Source organism: Melospiza melodia, chromosome 11 (genome assembly GCF_035770615.1).
Source record: "Melospiza melodia melodia isolate bMelMel2 chromosome 11, bMelMel2.pri, whole genome shotgun sequence".
Lineage (NCBI taxonomy): Eukaryota > Metazoa > Chordata > Aves > Passeriformes > Passerellidae > Melospiza > Melospiza melodia.
In genome coordinates this window covers 30,509,489-30,527,909 of record NC_086204.1, presented here as the reverse complement: position 1 = coordinate 30,527,909, position 18,421 = coordinate 30,509,489, and the positions used below count along the sequence as shown (strand labels likewise).

Sequence of the window (18,421 nt, the reverse complement as noted above, 5' to 3'; positions counted from 1 at the left end):
CTCAAACACAGCGCTGAATTAAGGATCATTTGTGCTGCATTAACATCCACTTCCTCCTGTGTGCTGCACACCTGACAGGAGACATGCAAACTTCCCCCAACATAAAATTCATCTTGGTGTGTTTCAAGGAAAGACACTCGTTAAGGTGAATCATTTGTTAATCATTATTATAAATCCGACCAAAATACACCCTGTGTTTTCCATTCATGCCCGTGACTGTTTGCTTACTGCTAAAAAACAAGCTTTCTGTAACACATCATAACCCACCCTGCACACAGTGAAAATCAATTACCTGTAACTTTATGGTGCTGGAAAATTCTTGTGGTGCTAGGAAGGGCTCAAGATCTCCAAAGTTCCTCATGTATTTTGTTCTTAAATATGGAATTTCTGACCATGTAAGTCAGAAATTTTCTCCTAGAAGCATTTTGTTGCAATGATTTCTTATAGAAACATAAATACACCAAAGCCAACATTAGGAACCAGTAACCTAGAACCAAGCCCTGCTCCCAGAGCAGAGACTCAGCTCCATGTGGTGCAGGATCATTGGCACACTGGGAATCCTGGCTGGGATATCAATACATGGCACAAACTCCTCTGGAGTGAATTTTGTTAGCAGTGCTTGGCACTGGCAGGGTTTCCCCACAAGCACCCACAGCTAGCAGTAACCAAGGTGAGGAATGAAGAGGTGCATGATGCAGACATCATGGGGAGGAGTTCATTCCATTCTTCTTTGGGACCACCAACACAAACAGACCCCAGTCAGGACTGGGCATCAGGCTGTGTGGGGAACACAGACACCAAACCCACTGAGGACAAACCCCATCACAAACACCCTTTTGTTCTGGCAGAACACACATTAACTGCACCCACCCAAGCCATACCCCATAAACTGTCACACCTCAGGTGTTCCCAGTAAAGCAGCTACGTACAGAAATCTTTCATCCCTGACTGAGATCCCAAAGCACTTCAACCATGACCAGAAACAAGCAGTTTATTTGTTTTCAGCAAACATTGCCACCCTCAGAGTGAGCTGCTACCCAGTGGAGTGGACGGACCGTCGGTATAAATGGGAAGGCTCCAGCAGAATTCCCCACACCCAGCTGGGAAGCACCACGTTGCCAGCATGAGGGGCACGCTGCTGGCTCTGGGCTGCCTCGCTCTCCTGCTCCTGGCACGGGAAGGGGCAGGGGAAGGGAGCAAGGTGAGGCTCTGTGGGAGAGACTTCATCAGAGCCGTGGTGTTCACCTGCGGCGGCTCGCGCTGGAGAAGGGACCGCGATCTGCGGGGTGAGTACAGCCATGGCACCCGGGCTGCCTGCTTGTACCCATGCCAGGGCATCCCTGCCTGCTTGTACCCATGCCAGGGCATCCCAGGGGGCTGCCCTGCCTGCTTGTACCCATCCCAGAGCATCCCAGGGGGCTGCCCTGCCTGCTTGTACCCATCCCAGAGCATCCCAGGGGGCTGCCCTGCCTGCTTGTACCCATCCCAGAGCATCCCAGGGGCTGCCCTGCCTGCTTGTACCCATCCCAGGGCATCCCAGGGGCTGCCCTGCCTGCTTGTACCCATCCCAGGGCATCCCAGGGGGCTGCCCTGCCTGCTTGTACCCATGCCAGGGCATCCTAGGGCATCCCTGCCTGCTTGTACCCATCCCAGGGCATCCCAGGGGGCTGCCCTGCCTGCTTGTACCCATCCCAGGGCATCCCAAGGGGCTGCCCTGCCTGCTTGTACCCATCCCAGGGCATCCTAGGGCATCCCTGCCTGCTTGTACCCATCCCAGGGCATCCCAGGGCATCCCTGCCTGCTTGTACCCATCCCAGGGCATCCCAGGGGCTGCCCTGCCTGCTTGTACCCATCCCAGGGCATCCCAGGGCATCCCAGGGGGCTGCCCTGCCTGCTTCTACCCATGCCAGGGCATCCCAGGGGCTGGGGAGCAGCACATCCCCTGCTCCCCTCAATCCCTGCAGCTCCAACCCCCCAGCACAGGCTGTGCTCTGCTCCCTCTCGTTGCAGCTTGTCTGGCTCAGCTTCCTGGGCTGCTTTGCTAAAGAAAAATAATTCAGACTTCTAAGACTTCCTAAGCTCACCTGAGGAATGAGATCCAAGGCAAGGCTATCACTGAAAACCTGCCATCTCTTGTCAGTGACGAGTTTCACTGAAGGCAGTGCGAATGTCTTGCTGTGGTTTTCACTCTCCCCACTAGAAACCCGAAGCTTTGCAATTAAAGCATGTTGAATATCTGCTCTGCAATTTAAGCACCTTCACATGGGCTGTTTTGCTAAAGAAAAACAATTCAGACCAAGACTTTCCAAGCTCACCGGAGGAACAGGATCCAAGGCAAGGCTATCACTGAAAATCTGCCATCGCATTTCAGTGACAAATTTTGCTCGTGCAAGTGTCTTGCTGTGGTCTCCATTTTCCCCACTAGAAACCAGAAACTTTATAAAACGTTGTAATTAAAGCATGTTGAATGTCTGCTCTGCAATTTAAGCACATTCACATGCTTTTGTGTATATTTATACTTACTAGCACATTTCTTGATACTCAGAAAATTTTGATTTGATGGTCAGAAAATTCAACCATTACACGCACAGCTAGACATGTGTACTCTGATCAAAACAAATAGGGAACAAGAAAATAATGGAGGAAGGTGACAGCAACAGAGGCTTTCTACACTTCCTACATCTCCATTTTTGGAAAAGTCTCTTGTAGCAACAGCTTTAAGCAAATACAAAAGTGGTAGCATGGGCAACTCCCTCCCCAAAATCTGTTGAATCTGTTGAAGAGCCTTGGTTTTAAAAATTGAGAGCTACTACACCTTTACAGACTGCACAAGACCCAGCTGTACTGAGGTACTTCAGCTGCAGCTGGGCTGTAATTTCTGTGGGAACACCAGAACTCTGGGCTAGCTGATGCCTTAATGCAACACCTGCAATTCAGGAACCCCCCAGGTCCAGCTTAATGTGCTGGTCAAGAGCCTCTGACACACCAAATCACAGTTTTTCCTGGAGAAGCAATGTATTAGTGTAAGACTCAAGGCACCACAGGACACTTTTCAACATAAATCCCTGAACTCCTCAGTTTTACCACGTTGATCACAGATTATTCCTCACAGTGAGGAGTCCGTGATGTGGTGCTCTTATCAGAGGGGAACACTCAGCTCCCTGGCTGTAGCTTGGTCTGTCTTTCTAGTAAAGATAAAAAGCATAAATTACTCATCTTCCCACGACTTTTAACTTCTCATTTTCCTGCGCCAGAGAGTGAAAACCCCCAGCACTTCCCACACGAGGACGAGGGTGATGCTGACTCCTCACCACACCCAGAGCTGAGGCTGGGAATCCACAGAGAGGAACCCCAGGACGTCAAAGCTGAGCAAGACTTGCAAAACACCAGCAGAGTTCCTGTGCTCAGCAAGCGTGAGGCAGCCAAGCTGCTGGCCACATCCTGCTGCAACGAGGGCTGCACCAGGACAGAGATCAGCTCCCTGTGCTGAAAGGCAGCAGCTCGGAGTCACAGCTTCCAGGGATTAAAATAATCATGACAGAAACCACAGTCCTTTCAGTTGTGTTCTTTAATTGTAGTTTTTGGGTGTTAAAATGTCACAGTGCACACCAGCTTCAGGTTGTCTGCATTTCACAGTGTTTACAGTGGGTTAGAGTTAAACGTTTAGTCATGAGTACATGAAATGTTTCTTCCCAACTAACTACTGTTCTGGTATCAGCTTTGCACCTAAAATGTAATAAAATAAGCAGCTTGTGATAGGTTTGTTCTCTGACTCAGGAAAACCTAACAGCAGGTTTCAGCTGGGAAATAGGGGTAGCAAAAAGTCTGGTTTCAGATTCAGAGCGAGGTGAGCCAGACCCCACCTGGGTGGGGAATGGCTGCACCAGGAGAGACTCAGGACCATCAGTACCAGCCCCAAAAGTGGGCAGGCAAAACCCATGGTTTATTCCCTAATCCAAATACTTCCAGTAATGTTTCCTGAAGGAGAACAGGGAAAACATTACTTACAGGCAATATTCTAAAAATATTTCCCCTACAGAGCAAGTTCTGAAAGCAGCAATGAGCTGCAAAACTGTGCCATAGAAAGCCACTTCCCAGAGAAAACCCCGGGAAAGACCCTTATTCCACTCACCCACAGGCTCACATTTCAAAGCAGGTGAGAGTACCTTGGTCCCTCAAGATATTTTCAACAGAGCCAGGAAGAGTTAGGCTGAACATTAATTTCTCCTGCTGCTAAACTCTACTACCTCCCTACTCAAAATACACACCATAGACATTTGCCACAGCAAACAGCGAGGTGTTCTTGAACACGTAGGAGGAAAAGGTGTCGCTCTTGGGATCCCAGAGGCACCTGCTGCTGATCTGCAGGCTCTGCCCACCCAGCTGCCCAATGTGTGCCACCACCACGATCTTGTACCTGGGCACCGCCAGCGCCTTGACCCGCGCCTTAATGACCTGCGGGGAAAAACAGAATCAGTTCATATATCTTCAAATACGGGGATGGATTTACAGCAGGGCAAGGGGGAATGGTATTGAACTACCAGAGGGATGGATGGGATATTGGGAATTAGGAATTGTTCCCTGGCACTGGTGCCCAGAGCAGCCGTGGCTGCCCCTGGATCCCTGGCAGTGCCCAAGGCCAGGCTGGACACTGGGGCTGGGAGTAGCCTGGGACAGTAGGAGGTGTCCCTGAGGCTGGATGAGCTTTAAGGTCCCTCCCCACCTAAACCAGCCTGTAAATCCATTAACTAACTCGTATATGTCTGCACTGTCCTCTGAGCAACCCCTGTTGGCATCTCAACACCGCCTCCAGCCTTTATCTTACACTTTATCCGGCATTTTGGGGGACATTTGGGGCACCCATGGAGGCACAAGTGTCCCGTCCCGGCCGCACCTCGGCGATGTCCTTGGCCGCCTCCAGGCACGGCCCCGGCTCGTAGCGCCGCTCCCTCAGGGCGCTCCCCAGCACATCCCTCAGGATCTCCTCCACCGCCGCCACCGGGAAGCGCCGGGCAGGTCCTGCGAGGCAAAGCCCGAGTTTAGGAAGGCACAATCGCAGCGCCGGAGGGTTGGGTTTTAGCGGGGCAATCAACACGCACCTGAGCCGGGCTCGGCGGGGCATTCACCGCCCTCCATCGCCCTCAGCTGCGTGAGGGGAGGCGGCGCCGGGAGCGGGGCCCGCCCGCCGCGTTCCCGTTCTCCGACTCCACCCTCCGTGTTCCCGGCCTACATCCCCCCCACATTCCCGTTCGCCGCCTCCATTTACGCGCGTTCCCGGCCTTCGTCCCTTGGTATTCCCGTTCGCCGCCTCCGTATTCCCGTTCCCCGCCTCGTCCCCCCACGTTCCTGGCCCCGCCATTCCCACCCTCACGGCTGTGAGTTCCTGCGGCTCCCCTGGCTCCCATAGTTTCCAGCGGTCTCTGTGTGTCCCCACAGCCCTCACAGCTCCCACGGGTCCCCACCGCTCTCTGTGCGTCCCGTGGCTTCCACATTCCTGCAGTCCCTGGTGTCCCACAGCTTCCTGTGTGTCCCTACAGTCCCCAGAGGTTCCCATGGCTCCTGCATGTCCCCATGTTTTCCACAGGTCTCTGGATTCCTTTACAGTCCCCATGGTTCCCATGGCTCCCATGTATCCCTAGAGCTTCTCCAGATCCCTCTCTGTCCCCACGGCTTCCACAGGTCCCTACATGGTCCCATAACTTCCACATGTCCCCACAGCTCCCAAATGTCCCCACATAAACCTAAAGATTCTGTGTGGCCCCATGGCCTCCAAATGTCCCCACATGGCCTTTATGTTCTCAAGGCTCCTGAGGGTCCCTGTGACCTCCTCAGGCCCCCACGGCTTCCCACAGCCCCCCAAAATGTGGGTCCCCTATGGTACCCATGGGGCCCTATAGCCCACACAGATTCCCGTGATCCCTGTGGATCCTCACAAACCCCTGTGTCCCCACAGCCCTGAGGTGACACAATGACCTCCACAGGTCCTCCAACCCCAATCCCTCATGTCCCCGCAGCCCTGAAGTGTCCCCATGGCCTCCACAGGTCCCCCCAACTCCACATCCCTCATGTCCTCACAGCCCTGAAGTGACACAATGACCTCCACAGTTCCCCCAACCCCACATCCCTCATGCCCCCACAGCCCCATTTTCTCAAGCTCCATCCATCCCCACAGTCCCTGTGGATCCTCGTGTGTCCCCACATGCCACCCTCGACCTGTCCCCATGCTGGGACACTGCACATAACTCCAGCAGTAATGACAGTTTTTGGGACAGGGACCCTTTTTTGGGTCAGCCTTCAATCCCTCTGCCTGCTCCTCTGGGTGCTCATGCATGTGGTAGCAAAACCAGCTCAGAAAAAGAAATGTTTTACTTTTTTTGTTTATTTTCAAGGAAAAAAAATAATAATAATCACATTTAAATTGCAACTCAGTTGGGTATTTCATGTGGTTCTTATGTATAGGATGAATAAACTTTGTTCTGACGTGGGGATTTCTTTGTCACAACGCTCTGCATGGTAAATAATTGCATATTTGAGAGTCGGTGAAATTGGTGACGGGGAGGATGGAGGAGAGACATTTATAAAAAACAGTATTTACAAAAATGATATCCACATAGTCGTACTCTAATCTATAAGGCAAGTAACATTTAAAATATGTTGTTTCATGATTATCTTCAACAAGTCAATACAACACATTCATATTACCAGTGGTCAAATACAAAGCTTCGCTGCAGTAGTCCCTGTGCAACAAACCTGTACGTCTTTTATAGGTTGTTTGTTTTTTTTTTTCTCTGAGAACAGTAGGAAAGCAGCAAAGTTTTCATCACAGACTAAGCAGTACCTAGGCCATCGTAGACTAAAGGTATATTATATCTCATTGCACGTTCAGGCAGAAAAGGCCAGCCATTCATTAACTTATTTAACTTAAATCTTAAAAATAGACCTGTGTATCTTCATCCACAAATATTTATAAACATTTTATACACGAGGGAGTTCATTAAGTGGTCCAGGGTGATACCTGGGGATATCTGATTCACTGCTGGGGTGTCACAGTGGGGCTGTCCCACACCCTGGGCTCTCCTCCCACCAGCCCTGGGAGCTTCCTGGCACATCCCAACCCAGATCCTGGCTCAGACCATGCCACATTTCTGTTTGTTTCATGTCACCCAAGCATCCAGGGGATTTCATCAACCTTACAATGTTTGGAGTGAGAAACCCCTTCCTGCATGGATGAGGAACCCAACATGGGGGCAGCACACCCACAGCCATTCCCACTGTCCCAGAAAACCTGGATTTCTAATGGATGAACAGGGCATTCCCAAAGCCTCCCTGGGATCTGGTGTGTTCCACCACATCCTGCTTGTCCCCAGGCCTTTGAAGAGCATCCCACCATCAATTCATGTTCCAAGAACCACTGCCAGCACCATCATCCCTCCCAAAGGGACAAGGGAAGCCAGGCAGGAGCAGGGCAGGTTCCTGCAAATCTTTTCCTTGCCTTGCAGTGAAAGAAGAGTTAAAATCCTGATTGGAATAATCCTGATTATCATAAAACCTCCCTGGCTCTACACGGATTCATTTCCTTGAGAAATCGTGAGGAAAAGAGGAACAGAAGAATTCTGGCTATGAAATGAAATCTTTGAGACAGTAATTTCTAACCTGGAAAGTGCAACAGGATGACATTACATATTTTGGTCACGACTAGCTTCAAAATTAGGGGTTTTAACCAAGATGTTTTCACATAAAAACCACAAAAGGGTAGGGAAAAATGTTTGACTCTCTCTTAGGTAAATTAAAAATCTGTCACCTTTTCAGTGCACTCCAGCCATTGAAAAATGCTTCTGCTGGGAGAAAGAGGTGGTGACCCTTTTTATTTAGGATGCTCCTGCTGGAGGGATCTCAGAGAGCAGCACAGGAAGGGTGGCAGGGGGGCTGTACCTTCCCTTTCCATCCCCGCTCTGCCTGGCTAAAAAGGGAGGGCATTCCAATGGAAACTTGCAGGTTTTTCTCACTTATGTTTTAAAAAATGACAGATAAAACCTGAAAGAGCAGAGTGAAGACAAATTAATTTCACTGGAATACTGAATGACGACAAAACCAAGAAGATGTAAACAGGGCAGTGATATTTAAGAACAAATGCAGACACCAAGTGAAAAGCTCAGTATCTGGTATTTTTTACTACTATTGAGAGATTTCAGAGTTATTGAGAATACTGTTAAAGCAGGAAACTGCTCTGAAAGGTCTCCTTTGAGGAGCACCATGAGCTGGCTGAGAATTGTGACTGTTTGCAACAAACAGCAGAAAGGTGGTAAAAAAAGAGTTCCTGCTTCTACCATGTAAGATTCCAAGTCTGAAGGTATCCATGGGGAAAAACTCCTGCTCTGCCAGTGGGACCTTGACTCTGCAGGTGTGGGCTGCCAAATTCCCAGGGGAAAATTCCTTTGGGAGAAGCTGCTGAGGACAGTGTAAAGGGAGATGTCCACGGAAGGAATGGAGCTGAAGCCTCTCTGTGCATGCATTCACAGATTTTCCTTCCTAAAAGCCGAGGTGAAGCCTGCAGAGCTTGAATGCCCTGAGCACTACAGGTCCCTCTCTGGAGCCAGCTGCTCTCACCAAGCTCCCAACAAACCCCAGGGCACTCTGAGCAAACCCTGTGCCAAAAACTGGCGAGAGCAGTGTGGAAAAACCTGTCCCAAATCGCTGCTTTTGGTCCCAGTGTCACAGGGCTGGTGTCACCTGCCAGTGCCTAGAGCTGTGTCCCTGTGGGGCTGGCAGTGCTGGCACATCCCACATGTCCAGAAATAGGACAAAATGTCCCAGGCTGTTCCCATCTCTCTCTCCAGGCCTTTGTGAGGGCTGCGTCCCCACAAAGTGACCGACCTCTGCCTTGTTCACCAGCTCAAACAGGGTGAGCTTGGGAGCTTTGGGTTATGGGTTTTTCTGTTTCAAAAGCACTCAAAAACCCAATGCTAATGTAAACACCTTGTCTTTCAAATGAAATATAAAGTAAAATCTCTATGCTCTGGTAATATTTACATTATAAATCCATTTTTTTTCAGGTCTATGCCATAGATCTCTTTTGGAAGGGTGGGTTTGGAGCAATTGTACACACCATAAACCTGATTCTTAGGGTTTGCCCCTATATTTCTGTGTCAGAAAGGGGTGAGCTGCACACTTTATACAAATTTCCAGTTCAGGGGGAAAACCATTCACGGAGTGGGACACTGGGGAGTGCACTCCCAAAATCTGTGAGGATGTGGGAAGCTGCAGGAGCAAATTGTGCTTTTCCTTTCCTGCTGCTGCCTTCTGTCAATTCACACACAGAGTTCACCCCCCAAATCTCAGCCTGGGAGCCACCTCACACCTGAAATATTCCCACATTTCCTTCTTTTCTCTCACGATGGGCACAGATCTCTGCTTTCCTTCATCAAACTGCTCCATGAGCAAGCACTTCCAACATGCCCAGGCTGTTTTCCAGTGTAAATTCACCACTCTAACCCTGGCAACACCTGGAAAACCAGCACTTTTTGTCACCTTACACATTCCCAAAGTCCCAGCACCCCATTCATGGATGCTCCTCTGCGCGTCTGTGTTTAATTTCACACAGGTTCCTTCATTTTTGTTCCCAAAATTGCCAAATTCTCCTGTTTCACAAGCCCGGCTGCAGCACATGAATGCCACCAACGCTCTCACCGTGCTGCCAGGAGTGGGATGAGACTGAGATCCACAGGAATGAGCAGCACTCTCACAGCGGGACAGGGAAAACACAGAGGGATAATGTTTTGTGCCCCATTCTCCAGTTCAGCACTTCCATGTGTTTTCCCATTTCTCTTCTTCCCAGCTGCTCCCAGTGCTGGCCAGCTGGGCTCCTGCCCTGGCTGCTCCCAACAGCCCCCACGCTGCTCCTGCTCCCTGGGGAATCCTTTCCCAGTGTTTTTCCATACACATTTCCCTGCCTCAGTGCTAAAACAGAGAAGCAGGTGCGGCTGCAATCCTTTAAAGCATTTTCTAAACCCGTAGAGCTTTCAAAAATGGGGGGCAAAGGCAGGAAAAAGCCAGCAAAGCAACGTAAAAACACAACTGAATGTCTGGAGGAAGCTCGGAAAACACATCCTTGATCCCAACAGAGACATTTTGTGCCAGTGCTGGGAGCTCAGAGGGACCACCCAGCCTCTTTGCTGCTTCTTTCCTCATCTGTATCCCTGTAAAATACCTGGGCACGGGGCTGGGAAGAGCTGCTGGGATTCCAACAGGGAATCTGCAGCTGTAAGAGAACACAGAGCTGGAAATTGGGAGTCAATACTCCTTGCAGAAGTGAGATTTCCTTCCTGGGAGACTGTCCTAGGAACCTCCACCTTTCCAAGAATATCTTTCTGCAGTTAAACCAGCTAAACCTGAAGGTTTTTATTGATTGCTGTGAGACGTACGAAGGACTGAAGGAAAATTAAATCAGTCTGTGGGCCCTACTGAACTCTCTTTTGATGAGGCACCCCCTTCATAACAGCTACCAGTATCGTATTTAAATTGTATATATTGACAAAATGCAATCTACCTCTGTAAGCATTGTGCCATTCAACAGTACTACTATTAGATTTATATACCACAGTTTAAATTACATCCATTTCATGAATGGTAAAATGCTAAAACTCAAGTGTCTAACTGCCAAAATACAGCCTTACTGGAATGAGTACAATTTACAAATACAATAATTACATTTTAAAACCATTAACAATGTTACATCTAGAAGTAAATACTGGAGGACTGGTCAAGACGGTGTTTTCCAAGGAAAAAAAATGCTGAAAGTTGTCGACACTTCCAACAGAAATGTCCCGAGTGCAGGATTCAGTTCATTTATCCTTAAACTGTAATTAAAACCCGTTCCACGCACAGCAGTCCTTGGGTATTTTCCATAGTATTTTCCATGGACTTGCATAAGCTTCCATCAGTTATCCGCCAAATATTTACCTAGAAACGGGATCAGAAATCAGCTGGGGGGAGGGAGCAGCCCTGATTCCCAGGAGTTCTTGCCCACCTCCACCAGCCCTTCCTGCCCACGGGAAAATCCTCATTATACTCTGCAACCATGAGGAAAAATCCTCGATATTCTCTGTAACCACGAGGAAAAACCCTTCTGCAGCAATGAGGAAAAATCCTCGTTTTTCTCTGCAACCATGAGGAAAAATCCTCGTTATTTTCTGCAACCATGAGGAAAAACCCCCGTTGTTCTCTGCAGCAATGAGGAAAAATCCTCGTTTTTCTCTGCAACCATGAGGAAAAATCCTTGATATTCTCTGTAACCATGAGGAAAAACCCTTCTGCAGCAATGAGGAAAAATCCTCGTTATTCTCTGCAGCCACGAGGAAAAATCCTCGTTATACTCTGCAACCATGAGGAAAAATCCTTGTTATTCTCTGCAACCATGAGGAAAAGCCCCGTTGTTCTCTGCAGCAATGAGGAAAAATCCTCGTTTTTCTCTGCAACCATGAGGAAAAATCCTCGATATTCTCTGTAACCATGAGGAAAAACCCCCGTTATTCTCTGCAGCAATGAGGAAAAATCCTCGTTTTTCTCTGCAACCATGAGGAAAAATCCTCGTTATTTTCTGCAACCATGAGGAAAAACCCCCGTTGTTCTCTGCAGCAATGAGGAAAAATCCTCGTTTTTCTCTGCAACCATGAGGAAAAATCCTTGATATTCTATGTAACCATGAGGAAAAACCCTTCTGCAGCAATGAGGAAAAATCCTCGTTATTCTCTGCAGCCACGAGGAAAAATCCTCGTTATACTCTGCAACCATGAGGAAAAATCCTTGTTATTCTCTGCAACCATGAGGAAAAACCCCCGTTGTTCTCTGCAGCAATGAGGAAAAATCCTCGTTTTTCTCTGCAACCATGAGGAAAAATCCTCGATATTCTCTGTAACCATGAGGAAAAACCCCCGTTATTCTCTGCAGCAATGAGGAAAAATCCTTGTTATTCTCTACAGTTACGAACACAAGGAAAAATCCTCGTTATTCTCTGCAGCAATGAGGAAAAATCCTCATGATTTCCTGCAGCAATGAGGAAAAATCCTCGTTATTTTCTGCACCCATGAGGAAAAATCCTCATTATTCTCTACAGCCATGAGGAAAAATCCTCGTTATTATCTGCAGCAATGAGGAAAAATCCTCATTACTCTCTACAGCCATGAGCACAAGGAAAACTCTTCGTTATTCTCTACAGCCATGAGTACGAGGAAAAATCCTTGTTATTCTCTACAGTTATGAACACAAGGAAAAATCCTGGTTATTCTCTGCAGCAAGGGGGCAAAAGCTCTTCCTGGAGATGCCCTGGAGATGCCAGCCCTTGCCTTTCCTGCAGGAGCAGGCATGAGCCATGGAACCCCAGGCTGGCTGGCGGGTGTCAGCAGGATTTATTTCACGCAGTCTGTCCGTCTGTCCCCCCTGCCCGAGCTGTAGCGTACAGACACACAGCACCAGCGCTCCCAGCCGCTCGGCACGGCCAGGGGGAGCTGCGGGGACACTCACCTGCCGCAAACCTCTTCTTGATGAGGGAGAAGCGGTAGCCGGCGCCCACCAGCTCGATGTCGCAGCTGGACAGGGTGCTGCCCTCGCTGGTGAACTGCACGGCCAGCGGGGCGGGCGAGCTCGGCCCCTCGGACAGCTGGAACCGCGCCAGCAGCGACCCCACACCTGCGATGGAAACCGGACAGACCCCGGTGAGGGCGCTCGGAGCATCCCGGCACGGACGGGGCACGGGCACAGCGCCAGCCCAGCCGCAGCATCACCCGGGCGGGCACAGCCGAACCCCCTCACCCACCCAGCAGCATTCGGCTGCTCACACACCCCAGCGCTAGGAGCAGCTTTCCACCTGGAAAACCTCCCGTGGGACACAGCAATCACCCAGCGGGCCTCAGCCTCCCTCAGAGCGGAGCCGAGGACTTGGCACCCCACCACATCCCAGCCCGGTGTGTGAATGCCCCTCGGGATGCCAAGGTGGCTGGCAAAGCAGCGCTGGTGGCACACAGCCCTGCTTTTTGAGCTCCAAAATTGTCCCCAGCAAGCCCCTGGGCTCGTGTGCCGGCACCCTCAGTGGGTCCGTGCCTTCCTGAAGGATCCCGAGATAATGACGTGCATATTTGCAGGATTACCTCCATTTTCTGACTTCTGGGAGATATCAGGGATCTTCCACAATATCCTTTGCTGTTCAGCATTCCTGCAAACACATGGAGAAGAGCATTTCTGTAGGAATCAAGGAATTGCCAAGGAGTAATTTGAATTTTGCTCAAGGCTGGTGGTGGGGTGGGGAACTACTCTGGTGCTGCTCTCTGGAGCATCAGTTCTGAGAGCTTGGATTTGGGTTTCACAGCAAGTGAAAGTTCAAGTCATGGTTGGACTTGATAGAAGGCTTTTCCAAACAAAATATTTGTATGATTGTTATGAGGATTGCAGGTGAGCAAGAGACATGGAAACGTGCCAGTGCCTACGGCAGCGACAGCCACACATCCTTCCATGAATCCCAGAATTCCAGACTGCTTGGGTTGGAAGGGACCTTAAAACTTATCCAGTGCCACCCCTGCCACGACAGGGACACCTCCCAGTGTCCAGCCTGGCCTTGGGCACTGCCAGGGATCCAGGGGCAGCCACAGCTGCTCTGGGCACCCTGTGCCAGGGCCTGTCTGTTCATCCCTCTAAACCCTGGGTAAAGCAGCCAAAACACAAAATAAGGGCTGATGCTCTGCTGTCTGCACATGTCCCTTCATCCCTGACCATTTTCCTGTGGGAATGGCAAGAGAAAGGGAATTGGAGTCTGGTTAAACCTTTCCTCCTACAAGAGGAGGGCAGGTTTGGGTCCCCAGCGTGTCCCCAGCTCCCACCCGCAGACCCCCTGCAGCAGGATGGGGATTCTGGGCAGGGACAGGAGGAGCAATCCCTACCAGACTGCAGGAGGAAGCACAGCTTGCAGTTTGGTTACTCCTCCGTCGACGGGGACGAGGAACTGGACGTTGTTTAGAGCTACAGGCGTGGTCATTGCCTCTGTATTGTATTTGTAGTCGATGCGCAGGTCAGTGCTTGCAGGGTCACACCGCCAGCTCACTGCAAGGTTTAATGGAGTAGACTGAATACCCTGGGCAGACACCTTCCAAAATGACAGAAAAAACATTTAGTTTCCGTAGGGCTGAAGGGAGAAATCCCATTTTACAGACGCGGACATCGCATTTGGAGGCAACACCTTGAATTCCCCCTGAATTCTGTACTGGGCTTAAAGTCAGACAACCCAGTGCCACACAGAAGGGACAGTGGGACAGCAAGCCCCCACCTCACATTAGCTCCACTCTGCACTAGGGAAACACCATTTTTTACATTACCATTTTTTATTTTACATTTACCATTTTTTACAGCCATAATCAGCATACTTCTATTTTTAAATTTTGTTTGGCACGGTTTTATCTCACAAAAAAACCCCTACCTGGTATTTGAGCATATCCACATTGTAATAGGTGGCTTGAGGTTTCTGTTCCGATACCTTCTTTAGGTGAGTCATCAGATTTGGCATGTTGACCCAGAACTCCTTGGAGTTGGAGTCACTCTGCACGCTGTCACTGCACAGAGGAGAAGGAACCCTTTGGATAACCTGCCTGGGCAGGACAGGGCTGTTCTACACAGCACAGGTCTGCACTGAATCCCACCTCCAGAGGAACATTGGCTCCCTCCCACCCAGCTCTGGCTTCTCCTGATCCATCTGCACTGGGATTCAGAGCCCCCCAGTGCTGGGCTGATCCCCCCAGGGGGGATTCTTCCCCTCTGCCCCTCCCAGGCGAGGCCCCACCTGCAGAGCCGCCCCAGCCCTGGGGACAACATCAGCAGCACCTGGAGCTGCTGGAGAGAGCCCAGAGGAACCCATGGAGCTGCTGCAGGGCTGGAGCCCCTCTGGAGCCAGGCTGGGACACCTGGGGTTGCTCACCTGGAGAGGAGAAGGATCCAGGGAGAGCCCAGAGCCCCTGGCAGGGCCTGAAGGGGCTCCAGGAGAGCTGCAGAGGGGCTGGGGACAGGGATGGAGGGACAGCACACAGGGAATGGCTCCCACTGCCAGACGGCAGGAATGGATGGGAGATTGGGAATTAGGAATTGTTTCCTGGCAGGGTGGGCAGACCCTGGGATAGGATTCCCAGATTTGCTGTGGCTGCCCCTGGATCCCTGGCAGTGCCCAAGGCCAGGCTGGACACTGGGGCTGGAGCAGCCTGGGACAGTGGAAGGTGTCCCTGCCATGGCATAACCCTGATACCAGGATAATCCTGATGACCTATCAACCCAAACCATTCTGGGATTTCATCAGGCGTTTGAGCGTTTGAGAGTTTCACTCCCACAACCAGCGCCTCTCCAAGGAAGAACTTCAGGCCGTGCATTTCTGCAAGCTCCCTGTTTTCCCGGAATGCCGCCCTCCCTGGGACGCTGCTGGGGAATGCTTACCAGCAGAGCAGCTGGGGGTTTGGCAGGACGTGCTCCAGCCGGTTGAAGTTGAGCACGCGGAAGGTGAGCACGGCCGGGGCGGGGTTGTTGGCAAAGTGTCGGGTGATGCCCGCCGGGAAGGACAGCACCATCTCCCCCGTGATCTTCACGATGCACCTGCAGCGCCCGGCACACAGAGCCAGGGGGAGCAAAGGGGGCTCAACAGGCAGCAGCGGGGGGGGCTGCACCATGGATGCTGTGGGGACATTGCCCCCTTCCCACCCGACACATCTGAGCCCCTGGGGGCCTCAGAGAGAGCAGAAACAGCACAAGGGCTGACAGGGATCTTCTTAAAGGAACCCTGTCTGAGCTTCTTATTTTTGCTGTCATTCAGTATTTCAGTGAAATTATTTTGTCTTAGGTCTTCCCTTTTGGGTTTTATCTATTAGAGGGTCTTAAAATATAGGTGGGGAAACTCTCCCAGTTTCTGTTGAATGCCATCCTGTTTTGGCCAGGCACGGGAGGGGAAGGCTGCAGCCGCCCTGCCACCCTTCCTGTGCTGCTCTCTGAGATTCTCACACAAAGTCCTCACCTCCCTTTCTCACAGCAGGAACATTTTTATATGGGGCACCACAGCAGTGTCCTGCCCCTGGACACCCCAGGCCACATCACCTGTCCTGATGCCTCAGGTTTGGCTTTTCTATTTTCACACTCTGTGCTGCTTTAGTGTGTGGGTCTGGGCCTCACACAGGGGATGGTGAGCTCTGTGCACAGAGCAGGGAGACAAAACAATTCCTGCTCCAGCTGGGCACCAAGGACAAATGATCCAAATCTCAGCCCAGGAGCACAAACCCCGTGGGCTGGAGAGAGAAAAACAAGCAGGGTGGGACTGCCTGGGCTAAAGCTGGGATGGGACAATGAACTGCAAGGTGCAAATGGAGCAGAGCTGATCCCAGGGACAGAGCCCGTGCCCGGCCGTGCATTTTGGGGCCATTTTGGTTCATCTTGGGTGCAGCCCTGGCTGGGCTCTGGTGCTGCCCAAGGTGGATCCATGGAGGAGATGCTGTGAATAAATCCCTGCTTGATTCTGTGACTCTGCTCTGGGGCAGCCTGCACAAGGCATCAGTCTCTGGCTGCCCAGCTGGGACAGAAGGCATGTGGAAAACCCCCTGGACCAAAGCCAGAGGAAGGCCTCAGTCCCCTCCTCATCCCTGACAAACCCCTCACGCCCCCACATCAGGGACACCGCGGGGGTCGGCACCTACTTGTTGGGGTCAGCCCCTTTGAAGTACGCGTTGACGGTTTCGGTGAAGGCGGCGGCCACGGGCAGGGTGTCCTGTGCCCCCATGGTCAGGGGGCTGGGGCCCCGTGACGAGCCTGCAACAGAGCAAAGAGCCCCCTTGGCACCTGCGGGCACCACGCCGTGCCCCCAGCCTGACTCCGTGGGCAGAGAACCACCAGAACCCCCCAGGCTTCGGATGAGGCTTTGAAACGTTTGGGAAATGGCTCTGCCCCCGCCCCGCTGCCGAAAGCAAGCAAAGAAAAGGATGGAGGAGGCCAGGCGGGAGCGGCATGCGGGGCTGCCTCACGGCAGGCTTTGCATGACAGTTTTTGCAGTCGCTTTTTGGGGCCCACAACGAGGGGCTGGGGGGTTCATTGTGTCACCCTGGGGATCGGGGTGCTGGCAGTGTCCCCCCGAGCTGAGGGGGCTCCTGCCATCCCCAGCACACTCTGCTCTGCTCTGCTCTCCTGCCCTGTGGATGCCTGGAGCATCCTCCACACCCCGCTCGCTCCACGAAACCCTCAGTGCCCGACGGGAAATCTGCAAATCATCAGAAACCTGGAAAAACAGAGGCACTGGCACAGCTTGTGCAGAGAAACTGTGGCTGCCCCTGGATCCCTGGGAGTGTCCAAGGCCAGCTTGGACAGGAGCCACCTGGGATAGTGGAAGTTGGAACGAGCTGAGATTCAAGGTTCTTTCCAAACCAAACCATTCTAGGACTCTGTGATTTGGGAAAGGGGAAAAGCTTGCCTTGGTGTTGCTGTGCATCCTTGGACACTTGCCAGGCTCTAAATAACTCAGCCCTGCAGGATCACACACAGGTTTCCATTTGCTGGCCAGGAATTGTTGTTTCCAAAAGACATTTGAGGATGAATTCATCACCGCAAGTGCTCCTCAGGAGCTCCAGGTGTGCTGGAAACCCTCTGAGGGACCACAAGTCCTGTGCCCACCACCAAGGGGTTGGCACAGCCAAGCCCACACCTCTTCCCCACAGAAAGTATCCAAAGATCAGCCCAGATGTCTGGGTGTTGATCCCACAGACACCCAAAAAATCCTGGAGAGGTCACTCCTGCCCTTCAGCCTCATCCATTTCCTGCAATGCACCATTTTGAAACCTTTTTTAAATCGTGTACACCAGGTGAAGCACGAGGATTATTTTGCCCCAAATCTGCTAAAAAGGAGCAGCAAAGGACTCCAGAGGGGCAGCTTATCCCCCCATAGTCCATCACCATCCGGCCAGGCGGGTGGAAAGGGGGACAGACCCAGCCCAGAGTTTGCTCAGAGCACACGAGCACCTGCCAGCTCCAGCCAAAGCTGTGGGAACTCCAAAGCCACAGGAATTCCACACCAGCCCTGGGAAGGGCAGCACAGGCAGAGGATAAGGGGGAAGCAAAGCTGAGCAAAACGTGTCACGTTCCTGGTGAGCTCTTCTGCTTGGGCCATCCTCAGAAATGGTCCCTTCCCTTCTTCCTCTGCTGCTGCCCCTGGGGATAAACAGGGGTTTGGGAGCAGGAAATTGGGATTTGCAACATCCCCTGGGAGAAGCACTTCTGTCACTTCAATGACACTTTGAGTTTGGGGACATTAATGGGAGAAATGATGGTTTCCACCAGCGGGGAGGAACCCTCACACCTCCCCGAGGCACCCACGTTAATGGATAAATCCTAAGTGCTCTTTCCTGGAGGCTCAGATGAGGGA

At 51.5% G+C, this 18,421-nt stretch overlaps 3 protein-coding genes across 4 annotated transcripts in view; 1 reads left to right on the top strand and 2 right to left on the bottom strand.

Annotated features, from left to right (window-relative positions):
• Window positions 1-1,123: 1,123 nt before the first annotated feature.
• INSL5 (insulin like 5) lies at window positions 1,124-3,490 on the top strand. Its single transcript, XM_063165191.1, has 2 exons — window positions 1,124-1,286; window positions 3,255-3,490. Exons 1-2 carry the CDS (start codon window positions 1,124-1,126, stop codon window positions 3,488-3,490), a joined length of 399 nt encoding a protein of 132 aa, XP_063021261.1.
• A 69-nt stretch (window positions 3,491-3,559) lies between these two features.
• Window positions 3,560-5,161, bottom strand: DYNLT5 (dynein light chain Tctex-type family member 5). Of its 2 annotated transcripts, XM_063165190.1 has the most exons (3): window positions 5,100-5,161; window positions 4,895-5,019; window positions 3,560-4,455 (listed from the first exon to the last, which is right to left on the bottom strand). In XM_063165190.1, exons 1-3 carry the CDS (start codon window positions 5,134-5,136, stop codon window positions 4,252-4,254), a joined length of 366 nt encoding a protein of 121 aa, XP_063021260.1. In that variant the 5' UTR covers window positions 5,137-5,161; the 3' UTR covers window positions 3,560-4,251. The 2 variants fall into 2 exon arrangements, with proteins under 2 accessions (XP_063021260.1, XP_063021259.1); XM_063165189.1 differs by having other exon boundaries at window positions 4,895-5,132.
• Window positions 5,162-6,361: 1,200 nt separating this feature from the next.
• The window catches only part of SGIP1 (SH3GL interacting endocytic adaptor 1), a 52,760-nt gene continuing 40,700 nt past the window's right edge, over window positions 6,362-18,421 (bottom strand). The window contains exons 17-23 of the mRNA XM_063166291.1: window positions 16,707-16,818; window positions 15,463-15,618; window positions 14,462-14,594; window positions 13,929-14,131; window positions 13,143-13,207; window positions 12,520-12,684; window positions 6,362-10,959 (exon numbers count right to left, since the gene is read on the bottom strand). Coding sequence (XP_063022361.1) covers window positions 10,937-10,959; window positions 12,520-12,684; window positions 13,143-13,207; window positions 13,929-14,131; window positions 14,462-14,594; window positions 15,463-15,618; window positions 16,707-16,818 — 857 coding nt within the window. The 3' untranslated portion in view covers window positions 6,362-10,936. The remainder of the gene's footprint in view (window positions 10,960-12,519; window positions 12,685-13,142; window positions 13,208-13,928; window positions 14,132-14,461; window positions 14,595-15,462; window positions 15,619-16,706; window positions 16,819-18,421) is intronic.